Raw genomic sequence first — 12638 nt, forward strand, 5'->3', positions numbered from 1 at the left:
GCACCCAAAATACAAAAAAAAAATAAACTTGACATCTGAATAACAGTCACACCATATAAAATAGTTCAATCAAAAGGAATAGAGTATACCGATTGTTAGGATGTCTTCAAATGAAATGAATGGTACGGTCTTCGCACCCGACAACGATCTCAGCGAGAATGCGTACGTAAGCAGCTTTGAACAATATGAAGAGCTCTATCAAAAATCAATAGAAAGCCCTCAAACGTTTTGGGGTGAAATTGCAAAGCAATTTCATTGGGAAACCGAAGCCAATCCAAAGGATTTTTTTTCGTACAATTTTGACACTCAAAAAGGTCCAATCTTTACGAAATGGATGACTGGCGCCTCGACCAATTTGTCATTCAACCTATTGGATCGCAATGTCAAAAATGGATTGGCCGATCAAGTTGCCTACTATTGGTAAGTAATAACAACACGCATAACATTCAATTTAATGCCAAAAACAATGAAGAATATAAAAACACATATAGTGAAAACAGCTGATTGATGTATGCATATTAAAGAGTTTGTAGGTCTGTTTATTTAATCATCTCATTAAAGCATTATAATTTGAAAAATTACAATAGTAAGTGACATTATCAAACGGGAAAATCTTGTTGTCGTTTCGATGATGGCTTCGACTCTCGGACGATTTCCAAGTATTTTCATGTAATTTCAACCATTATACATTTTGTTGATTGGTGAATTTTTCAACGTATTATAAACAATTATTGTCGTCTGTGTCCATTTTTCTCTGTACAAATATGCAGTTGTCGTCTGTAATGGATGAAACTTTTTTCAATAATTAAACCTCTTGCTGACCGTATTTGTAATCAGTCATGCACAATAGCAAAAAGAAATGTCGTAATTTTTCAATTTTATGTTAGAACAGGGGAAAAATCAGGTGAATATCAATGTGATTGCACGACAATTGCATCGTGAATGTCGACAATTTCATTAATCATTTTGTACATTGTTTGCCTTGATTGTAGCACAGGTTTTATTTAAACAAACACTTCGCATGAAATTTCGAGCGCGTGTTATGTAAGCGCAAAGAAATGCAACTGAAATGGATAAGGACATTCTTGAATGCTAACACGATTGTATAAAAAAAGCCTCAATACCAACGAACTGGCGTTTCCAACCAACGCAAGATACATAAAAAAATCGATAAAATGTCTCATTCTTTGAACACCATACGAAATTAAAATGGCCAAGTCAATATCTTTTTGTATATATAAACATGTGTGTGTGTATGTAGTTGATGTTCTATGTTTGCCGTCAATGACAAGCAATTTGGATAATTTGACCCTCAAATAGCATACAAGAATCATAAAAAAACAAGGATTTATCACTTTTTGATCGCTTCTTTTTGTTCTTTTCCCACTTGTGACATTTGTATATCCTATTTATATGGAAAGATCCAAATACCTGCAAACGTCGATTCCAGTTTAATATTTATTATTATCACCGTCTAGAATTTATTCCAAGGTTGTGTTAATCAAACACTATTTTTATCGAATATGTGCAGCAAAAACCAAATCGAAATAAAATAAAAATAAAAATAAATTCGCACATACGGTGTGTGTTTTTTTTTTTTTTTGGTTTGAGATTGCGATTATCGGTTGGTTATAATTTGTAGAGGCAGACGAACAACATAATAAATCCACCAATGTATGTGTATCGAACAGGATTATTTACCGTAGTAAATCATTTCAAATGGTATCATTCAATCGAATTGCCCCGTTGAATTGTGGTTGCGTGCCGATTAGCATAAAATGTTAATTCGTGACCTACAATCAATTATAAAATCGAATCGAATCGAAGAATTGAAGACAAAAAGTTCAGTTACTTATGCAAAAATTAAGTCACATTTTCAAAACGTTATTCAATTCGAATTAAACTAATCGATGAGTGGATACGATGAGTTTTGGTGTTGAAAAATTAAATAAAATGGTTATTCAATAAAAAAAATGTTTCCTATGTTTATTTTTTCTTTCACCGTTATCAAATCATGCTTCAATTGATTAGGAAATGAGCCAGACCAAATCATGCCATATTCGATTTTCGCTTTTTATGTGATAACGATGGAAGAGAAGAATCGTGAATCCTTTTGTGTCATGTAAGATAATAATTATCGCACGGTTAGACACACATCATTGACATTGTATTACATAAACGTAACAAATGAAATAACGGATTTTACGGTCGTAACCTTTCTTCTTTTTTGTTGTTCTGGTTGCTTCCATTTATAGACAATTTTAATTTTTGTTATATTTATATTACCCACTTCACAAGGTTCTGTTTTATCATCTTGGATGTCTTGTGCACACAAAGTGTTATCAAAGCATTGAATTAATGAGGTTTTCATGGCATGACAAAATCATGACGTCTATCATAATATTGTTGTTAATTATTTTTTTTTTGAAAAAGAAAAAAAACTTCATGACACTCAGAATTTGATTCATATATCCTTCATGACAACGAAACCATTATTCCATACCTCAGACACATGATACGTATATGTATTTAAACAACAACAAAAAATTCAATGTATATATACTATCAATACAGATGTTTTTGTTTTAGCAATGATCATATCACAAGCCAATCAATATCAAGTTCAAGGTCAAGCAGTGCAAAAATAAACGCATACACACATAACAGACTGAGCGAATGGTATTTTTGAACATTTTTAACAACTTATAATTCCAAAGGAAAAATGAACCACTTAACTATTCGGATTCATTAATAACGGAGAATATTATCCTGATTATATTAGGCCAACGCCAATTAAATATGCTGAACGATACGATATTGTGAGCTGAAATTTATCTCGTTAAATTTCCGGTTTGTTTCCACTTCAATCCATTATGAATGATTTCAATTTTAAGTGCCATAATATTAATAAATCTCTCGTTAAAATTCATACAGCTACGATTGATTTGAATAGAAAATACCGAAATCATTGACTCGTTTGTCATTTTTGACACACAGAAATAAGAAAATAAAAAAGAGTCGCGCAAATAAATGGAGGAAAATGCAAATTCAAATGCCGATTACACATTAAATAACAGATCAATGAATAGCCTAAAGTGAGGTATGATAATTTACATTGCTATCTCAAGTGTTGTGCATTTTATTTATTTATTTATTACCATTGCATGCTCAAATTCTGAATGATATATCTATAGATTAGCTTGTGAATGAAATGGAAGAGAGAAATAAAAAAAGTGATTATTGCAACGTGGATGATTTTAACTTTTTAGTATTTTTTTATTCGTTTTCATCTAAATGCATTGACAAACATGTGTACTTGTTTCTGTCAATGATAAAATCGACAACGCTAAATATATGGATGGAAAAACAAGTAAACAAAATAACAATTTCGTGGGCACAAATTGAATTAAGTAAATAATGCGTTAAGTAAATAAAGAACTAACGAGCATTAACGAGGAAAAAAAAATTACAGGATAGATAATAATGAAATACAATTATAATCACATTTTGAATGTCAATTTGTGTAAAACATTCACGCTTACTTGTGAAGTATTTTATCGAATTAATATAAAACAATAAATAGAAGAAGGAGAAGGAAGGAGAAGGAAAGAATAGAAGTTGTTTGATCGGGTAAGCTACAGAGTGCACAATGCAGTCATTCACGCAGATTATATATATGTTTAAAAAGCAAAACAATGAGGTCTAGGCAAACTGTTTTCATTGCACTTGTACCGCGTATTTATTTACTTACGGTTGTTTTAGTTCATTTTCTTTACACAAAACCGAACAATTTGAAGAGATCGTAATGACTTTGACATTTCATGATTTTCATAATCATCATTCAGGTGAATCGAAACAGTCATATTACAATCGACCATTGATAAATAATTACAGTATTTAATTTTATTAGTATGTCGATATAAAAAATAATAAAACAAAACCATTTGTCAAATACGGACGCAATATTTCAATGACGCTAAATTTCTTCCATCAAATAGGGAAGGAAATCATCCGGATGATTATTCGCGAATTACATATAAAAAATTATTGCAAGAAGTGTGCCGCTTTGCCAATGTCTTGAAGTCTCATGGAGTGCAAAGAGGTGACACTGTATCAATTTACATGCCAATGGTTCTTGAATTGCCGATTGCAATGCTTGCGTGTGCCCGTATCGGTGCGATACATTCCATTGTGGTAATTATTATATTTTATACTTTTATCTTGATGCACTTTGACTAAACGTGCACGAAAGTGTTTTAATTTGATATATGATTAATATAATTAACGTTCCATTTTGTTTTGTTCATTATTTAATGTTGGTTTCTATGATTACGTCCGCTTAGTTTGCTGGATTTTCATCGGATTCATTGGCCGATCGAATCGATGATTGTAAAGCAAAGGTGCTGATCACGTGTGACGGTGCCTGGCGTGGTGAAAAACCATTGGAAATAAAAGCCATTTGCGATGAAGCAATGGAAAAGGCAGCTAAATTGGGTCATCAAGTTTCGAAATGCATTGTTGTGGCGCATTTGAATCGTGTTACGCCCGGTTGCGTTAAAGCTGCGGAAACAATAAAATCAACACCATGGAATGATGATCGTGATGTTTGGTGGAATGATGAAATGGAAGAAGCTGAAGCGGCTTGCTATCCAGAATGGATGGCCGCAGAGGATCCATTATTTATGTTGTACACGAGTGGTTCAACGGGCAAACCAAAAGGTGTTTTGCACACAACAGCTGGTTATCTATTGTATGCAAGCACAACATTTAAAAATGTTTTTGACTATAAACCGGGTGATATTTATTGGTGCACGGCTGACATTGGCTGGATTACCGGTCATACTTATGTCGTTTATGGACCACTGGCGAATGGTGCATCGTCCGTCATGTTTGAAGGCACTCCATTCTTTCCAGATAACGATCGGTATTGGCAAGTCGTTGACAAATATAAGGTGAATCAATTGTATACCGCTCCAACGGCCATTCGGGCTTTAATGAAGTTCGGCGATGAACCAGTTTTAAGACATAATCTAACAAGTTTACGGTAAATTATTAAATCACATCAATATATATTTGAACCGAATAACCTAAGAACGCTGACATTTTTTTATGTAGCATTTTGGGAAGTGTTGGCGAACCAATCAATCCAGAAGCATGGCTGTGGTACTATAGAAAAATTGGAAAAGGAAAATGCTCTATTGTTGATACATTCTGGCAAACTGAAACTGGCGGCCATGTCATTACACCACTGCCGGGTGCAACAAAAATGAAACCGGGATCAGCTGTACGTATACTCATAGTTCTTTTTTTTTTGTCAATTTCTCATCATAACACCATTTCTTTTTTTAGACGTTCCCATTTTTCGGTGTGAAACCATCACTTTTGGATGAGAATGGTGTTGAAGTAGTCGGTGAGGGTGAAGGATATTTAGTATTTTCACAACCATGGCCTGGCATAATGCGTACCATTTATAACAATCATCCACGCTATGAAGAAACTTATTTTTCAAAATTCCCGGGATATTATTGTACTGGAGATGGTAAGTTTTCGTCGATATTCTTGATTTCCCTGTTAAGATAAAAAAAATTATTATTGTTAATTTTTTTATTTTTCAAAAAAAAAAAAACAGGAGCCAGACGTGATGCTGATGGATATCTTTGGATCACCGGTCGCATTGATGACAAACTTAATGTGTCGGGACATTTGATGTCAACGGCAGAAATTGAAGCTGTTCTAACCGAACATAAAAAGGTGTCCGAATCGGCTGTTGTTTCACGCCCGCATCCAATCAAAGGCGAATGTCTTTACTGCTTCATAACACCAAATCAAAATGAGGTGTTTGATAAAACGTTAGTGAATGAATTGAAAAAATTGGTACGCGAACGTATTGGTCCATTTGCGCAACCGGATGTAATCCAACATGCACCCGGCTTACCAAAGACACGTTCGGGAAAAATAATGCGTCGTATTCTACGTAAAATTGCCATAAATGATCGTAATGTTGGTGACACATCAACATTGGCCGACGAAAGTATTGTCGATCAATTATTCGCCAATCGACCCGAATAAAGTCGCCAACATCTATCACACAAAATATTTATACATATTAGTTTAGCAAAAAAAAAACCAAAACAATTGCAAGGAGTAAAGCCACACAAACGTGCATGCTAATCATTACACATTTCTGGCAAAAATTGTGTCCATGAACCATTCGCAGTGAGTGGTGTAACAGCAGACCATCCATATTTATATTAACAGCAGCAATTATTCAAGACAATGATTTTTTTTTTCGGCAAATTTTTTAAGTTTTTATTTGTGTATTACGTGCATAAGAATGAAATGTTTGAGTTCATTTTTGTTGTTTTTGTCATTAATTTTATTTGAAGAAGATATGCACAAAGTAATAAAAAATATAATGATAAAATTCAGGGTTTCTTATAACTTCTTCTTGGGATGTGTATAGTTTAATATTATCATTTTTACATATGCTCAAATGGCCATATTTTATGAAAACTTTTTTGAAGAAAAAAAAAAACATATGATCTAATGGTTAAAATAAAACTATTTATTTTTATTGTTTTTAATTTCACTGTATTATATGTTTATTTGCTTTTTTTGTACACTGTTCAAGTCGATGACACAGACAACACAGAGGAAAAAATCGTTTAAAAATGGATGCTTCATTTTAAAATTGTGTTAATGTAACGTTAAGAGAAATTTAAACAAATAACGGATTCCAATATTGAAAATAAAGTAAAAGAAAATGAATTGATTCAGTTTTTTCAAAGCTCGAAAGCCAAAAATAAATTTTAACATTTATGGAGACATACGCTCGAGCTATGATATAATATTTGCAACAAGCTATATTTCACAATATACGAGGTATATTCTAGGAATGGCTATGCATTCGAGCAAGCAAGTGCATGCAATATTAAAAGCTCGTTCAAAAAAGGAGTGCATTTTGAAAACAAGCGACTTTCAAACTGAAAAGTGAAATCAGCCCTTCATTATTTTGCTATTGTACTTATGATATACAATGGCCGTTCGAATTTTGAACGCATTTCTGTTCGTGAGCTCAAAAAAGAACTTATGTTTTTTGGCACATTTTACGGTAGCCTGAAAGTGATAAAAGCTTTGGGGCATGACTATATTAATTTTTTTAATAATTTATGTTTATTCATATTTTTGCCACTTCGGTGCAATTTATACTGCACAATCAACGGTCCATAAGTCTATTTAAAAAAAAAAAACATAGGTTTCTTTCGATCTCATCAAAAGATCTTACTCTTTCTATAATCGAATAAGTTTTTGTTTCGCTTGTTTTCTCAAAAGATTCCTGCAATATCTAAAGAAAATAAAACATAAATGCTAAAAATATATGCGTGTCAATGGTCCATTTATAAAATTTAAAATTCAGACTATAAGCCCGATAGTAAAAAGACATTTTATGAATTCTAGTTTTATGTAATAGAGGCTTTTATGAGGAGAAATTTTAACTTCCCAAAAAAAGAGCAAGACAAAAAAGAATTATGCAACAAAGAATATTAAAAAAAAATCGGTGCATAAAATATTCGATCAATTTATTAAATTTTGATTCGAAAACCATCACAAACATACATATCATTCCGCCTTGGAAAAAAAAACTTAATAAAATGAATGAGAGCGAAGATGGATGGATAAATGAATGCAGTATATTGAATTTAACTTATTTAAACTGAAAACATATCATTGTCAGTGCTAACTAATTCCATGTTAAATTTATGAACGTGAAAATGTTATCGAAGATTCAAAGTTGATATTTGATTGTATATTCTAATGATAATGAAAAAAAAAACATATACATACATATTGATGTGTCATTGCAAATAAATCGATAAGAGCCGATTTTTTTTTTGTCGTTGAAACAAAGAATGAAATTATTGACTGTTATGCTTATTATTGTTCCGTAAATGTATCACGACCATATAATATACACAAATTAGAGCTCACCGCAGATGAAAATGAAAATATACACCCATACCTATATTCACAACAAGATCATAATGTTCAAACGTTGTTGTCATCTATTAAATATTATGAAGTGATTAAATTTTAAAATGAATATACATATTTGAGCAAAAGATATTAATGACTAATGTGTACAAAGAAATTGACAATGTCATGCAAATAAAATGCTCGAATTGGTTAATTAAAATTCTAACTTTAATAGCTGCTGTAAAACAAACGTGTATACTCACTACTTTTTTCCATTCAAAGGACCAGGTAAGTGTGCCAATCAATTGAAAAAGGAAAACTGCATCGTTTTGGAATCGAAATAGTTGATATTTTATTCATTTTTAAACGTAAGTTGTTTTGTTTTTGTTGATGGTTAAAAAGAGTCTACTTTGAATTTGATTGGATCTGGGTGAGTTTATTAAATTTTGCTTTTTTTTGTATTTATGTGTAAATTCATTAGTTTTTGACGAGCAAAAGAAATAAAAAATATAATAGATTTCACATTTCAGTTCCATATCATTATTTAAAAAAAAAAAAAAATATGTGTCCGCCTTTTTCTTCTTATCGTATTACACCTTGATAGTCCAATTTGAAAATTGGATTCGCATGCAACGCGTAAATGGAAGAAAAATGTTTATATACCGAAAACCATATTAACATTTGAAATCCGTGAACTGGTTTATGCATATAAAATCGTGAACGATTGAAGATTAAAAGAAAACAAATATAAGATATCACAAAATAGATTTGAGTTTATGCCATATATAAAAGGAAACTCCGGTGATTAATAATAACTAAAAGTAATGAACTGATAAAAGTCAAAACTCAATGCATGGCTTCGACAGACAATATTGCTAGCAATCGAAATCGATAGATTTATTGGGCGTTTTTTGACTTTTTTGAAAAGTTTTTGCTTGTTTTTGTTCTTGTTATTAGAGTTTACATATTTTTTATGTATTTTATTTGTTTCAATTAAAAATAATTATTTTGTGCGAGAATTTAACTTAAAACAAAATGAAACATTACAAAAAAAATACCTATACAAACAAAATCTATGTCATATGCCACTTTGTTCAGCAAACAAATAGTAAACATTTCGTTCGCAATATTTATAACAAGAGAATTTCATTATATAAAAACGAAATGAACATTGAAATATAATGGACTGAGGATAAAAACAAATTTTTTACAGGCTGAATAAGAAGAGACACTATATGCTAATAAAAAAAATGAAGTAATTGTTTTTGCAATAACTCCATTTTCTTCGCAATAAAGCTTTCCAATATTAAATTAGTATTTTGCAAGCATTTATTTTCTCTTTGTTGCATGTAGACACGGTACGTCATTCCTTTCTTGATTTTGAATGGCAGTGAAAGAAAGAAGTGTGAAAAGTTCCACAAAAAAAAAATTAAATTCTGTTATAAAAAAATAAATCGCACTTTCTCAAAATCAAAGAGGGAACGATGTAATGTTATCGCATGCAACATATACCCAGCTGCCTGATTGTTTCAATCAGTGAATGACAATTGTGCCGAGTAAATCTCTGGAAAATTATTGATGTATAACAAAAGTCGATTTCGATTCGCATAAGAAATGAGGCCATTTCATTCGAAACTTGCAAAATTAGTAGTGTATTACTAAAGTAATACACTACTGATCGTTTGCCGAATTTTTCATTTTTTTTTTTGCTATTGCTCATTTCGAAAGTGTAGGCGGCACCATTATTTTCGCTTAAAAATTACGAATACACTTTTATATAAAAAGAAAGGCAGTTATCGCAAAATTGCTATGAATCAATTGCAGTGTTTAATACAAGTATAATCGATAAAAAAAGATGATAAAAGAGATAGAGATTTGAAAATGAACTAAAAAAGTAGCACCATAAAAATGAATAATTGTGACCGTGTACAGGGTTATTGTAATGTGTATGTATATGTGCTTTTTAGTCACTCTAATTAACCTTATGGACTATCACACTTTTCGCATAAACGAAAAACGACGAAAGATAATTGATGCATATTTTCAGCAAAATTAGAGATTCTTTCAAAGTCATAAAAATATGGTTTTTTCGAAAAATGTGCAAATGCATAAGGCTTAAAGTTAGTTCTCACCGATTCAATTAAAATTTACAGCCAGAATGAAAATTACAACAGTTCACTTCGACATTTATGTATTGAATGAAATTGAAGAAAGAGAGGGAGAGAAAAACAGAATATATTGTGCCCAAAAAGATTGTGTTGTCGAATGGTTATGAAATGAAAAATGTCTTAAAATGCTAGATTCAATGAAAAAAATTTATGATTGGATGAAATAGAGAGTGTGAGAGATATGAAGATGATGAAAATGAGTATGCTGTGCAATTCAAGTCTGATAAGAAATCACAAATTTTTTAAAATTACAAATCATTTGTTGTCAATTTGTTTTAATGTTATAGGAAACATAGAAAGAAAGAGAATAGATTGAAGAAAAAAAAACATATGAATGATGATTTTTCGTACAAAAAAACGAAAAATACAAATTGTACGTATTTTGTGATCTTAATTTGAAGGAACAGACAATTACTTGATAATTGCTATAATAATCTATTTAATGTTAGATCTAAACACTTATTTTCCATTTTATTTTCTTCCTCGTATTGAAAGAAGATAAAATAAATAGTAAGATGTAAAAACAAAATGTGAAATTGAATGAAAACGAAGATAAACAATGCATAGAAACGAAATATTTGACATATATTAATAATATATTAAGCCTCCACAGCAGACTTTATGAGTCGCTATTCTCAATAAATTTTTAATTTCTCCTTCTTCCACTTCCTCGACGTCTCAAAATTTTTCGTACGCGCATTTTGATATGTTCTGAAATAAAACTTACTGGTACTAATTTATGCTCGCTCTAAAATCGTGTTATCTATACAATAAATGTTAAGTTGTTGTTTTATGTTTCTTTGATGTTCAGGTTTTTTTCCGACTATTAGGTTGGATAAAATTTTGGCAAATTTCGCATGTATTACAGAAATTAGAAATATTGATTTCATTTCATTTGAAATTGTTTTTGTTTGTGTGTGAGTTTTCACTTCCATTGATTACTTTTGTTCATTTTCATTGAATGTTTTGCTGCCATTTTTCGATACAGTCTAAGTAACGTCACTTATCTTTGCATCAACATTTCGAGAGTATTCATTTATTCATATTGATTTTTAGAGTGTGTGTGTGTGTGTGTGTGTATTTTAAAATATTTTTTCTCTTTTAAACGTATTGTTTCCAATTTCATCATTTTTCTTCTTCTGAAATAGTAATTTTAACATTCTAAATTTGATTGTACCGCATTTGAGAGGAAAATTTTGTTTGTGTTTCTCATCACAAATATTCAATGCATTTCTCTCTTTAATTTTGTGTTTGTTATACACACATGTATATTTATATTTGGCCACAATTCGTTTTTGCTGCCTCTCCTTCGAAAATTGAAAAAGAAAGTGAAACAACATCAAAAGTCTATATCAACAATCATAACTGCATATCATCATTAGGATGGGTGTATATTCGGATCACTCGTCATCGTGTGGAATGTCAAATATTTCGACGAACAGGGGTGGAAGTCTTAATAGGGTCCAATTATTTCGCAGCCAATTTAAATGTGATGAATGATGCACACCGATCGCTTTCAGTTCGGTTATTTTTGCTTCAAGCGCTGGCATCAATTGTAATGCCGCTGTTGATCCGGATCGCGTTTGAACAATTTGTACACGTAACGCTTCGGCGATACGTTCACGTGTGCGTAATATTTGTTTAGGTTCTGTTATACCTGGACGAGTGGCCGTGAGCAGGACCAAAGCCGAGAATAAACCGATTTCTGCGTCACTTAAGCCATACTCATTAAGGCCATTTGCAAAATTTTGAAACGCATGCGCAAATTCATTCTAAATATTGAAAGAAAAATAATTTCAGAATAAAAAAAAAATCGAAAATTGTGATCAATATGTCAAAGAGCTAAAAATCTGAGACACTTACATCGTATATAATTTCCAATTGGTCACGTGTCAAAAAACTGCCGTCGTCAAATGTAAGCGATCCATCGGTGGCTAATTTAGTTGCATGGCTGAGCCAAATTTCGAAAAATCCTAATTTAATTAATATTAGTTGATCGTCTTGGGGAAAATCACAGAAACCAGGTACACGTTTTGCAAATTCGACTACACGTTGAACACCTGGTGTGATGTGGCTCGCAAAATGTTGCCAAAGTAAAATTTTCTTTCGCTTTAATGCATCCGTTACGGTTGCCGTCAACTAAACGAAATCAAAATGAATGAAGAAAAAAAAGTGAAACGGGCCAAAATACACATATCATTTTCAAATGGTTTACAAATTGATTTTCATTATGTTTGATTTGGCAACGGACAAAAAGAAAACGAAGAACTTGAAGAAAAAAAAGCACGCATTTCGATTGCGTATTACGATATTTACCTCACATTCTTCATCGGAAACTGGGTCGCTTTGCATCTGGATTGATGATTTTCTCACCAGAAGCGTCTATTAAAATGTATCAAATATTAGCATAAACGATCGTTAATGTTTGGTCACGTACGTGTATTGTGTGTTTACTTGTTTGCATACAAACAAATATACACACACGAATACGTGTCA

At 31.6% G+C, this 12638-nt stretch overlaps 2 protein-coding genes across 3 annotated transcripts in view; one reads left to right on the forward strand and one right to left on the reverse strand.

Annotated features, from left to right (window-relative positions):
- On the forward strand, positions 1-8188 carry LOC116345927 (acetyl-coenzyme A synthetase). Its single transcript, XM_031775723.1, has 6 exons — positions 1-420; positions 3999-4194; positions 4344-5044; positions 5116-5284; positions 5350-5539; positions 5630-8188. Exons 1-6 carry the CDS (start codon positions 101-103, stop codon positions 6067-6069), a joined length of 2016 nt encoding a protein of 671 aa, XP_031631583.1. The 5' UTR covers positions 1-100; the 3' UTR covers positions 6070-8188.
- The window catches only part of LOC116345928 (ecdysone-induced protein 78C), a 24465-nt gene continuing 19992 nt past the window's right edge, over positions 8166-12638 (reverse strand). The window contains exons 6-8 of one of the 2 annotated variants that reach the window (XM_031775724.1): positions 12459-12524; positions 12006-12281; positions 8166-11914 (exon numbers count right to left, since the gene is read on the reverse strand). In XM_031775724.1, the coding sequence (XP_031631584.1) occupies positions 11543-11914; positions 12006-12281; positions 12459-12524 (714 nt within the window). In that variant the 3' untranslated portion in view covers positions 8166-11542. The remainder of the gene's footprint in view (positions 11915-12005; positions 12282-12458; positions 12525-12638) is intronic. The other variant, XM_031775725.1, reaches the window with a different exon arrangement.

Source organism: Contarinia nasturtii, unplaced genomic scaffold (assembly GCF_009176525.2).
Source record: "Contarinia nasturtii isolate CC-2019 unplaced genomic scaffold, AAFC_CNas_1.1 Cnas_scaffold_1371, whole genome shotgun sequence".
NCBI lineage: Eukaryota > Metazoa > Arthropoda > Insecta > Diptera > Cecidomyiidae > Contarinia > Contarinia nasturtii.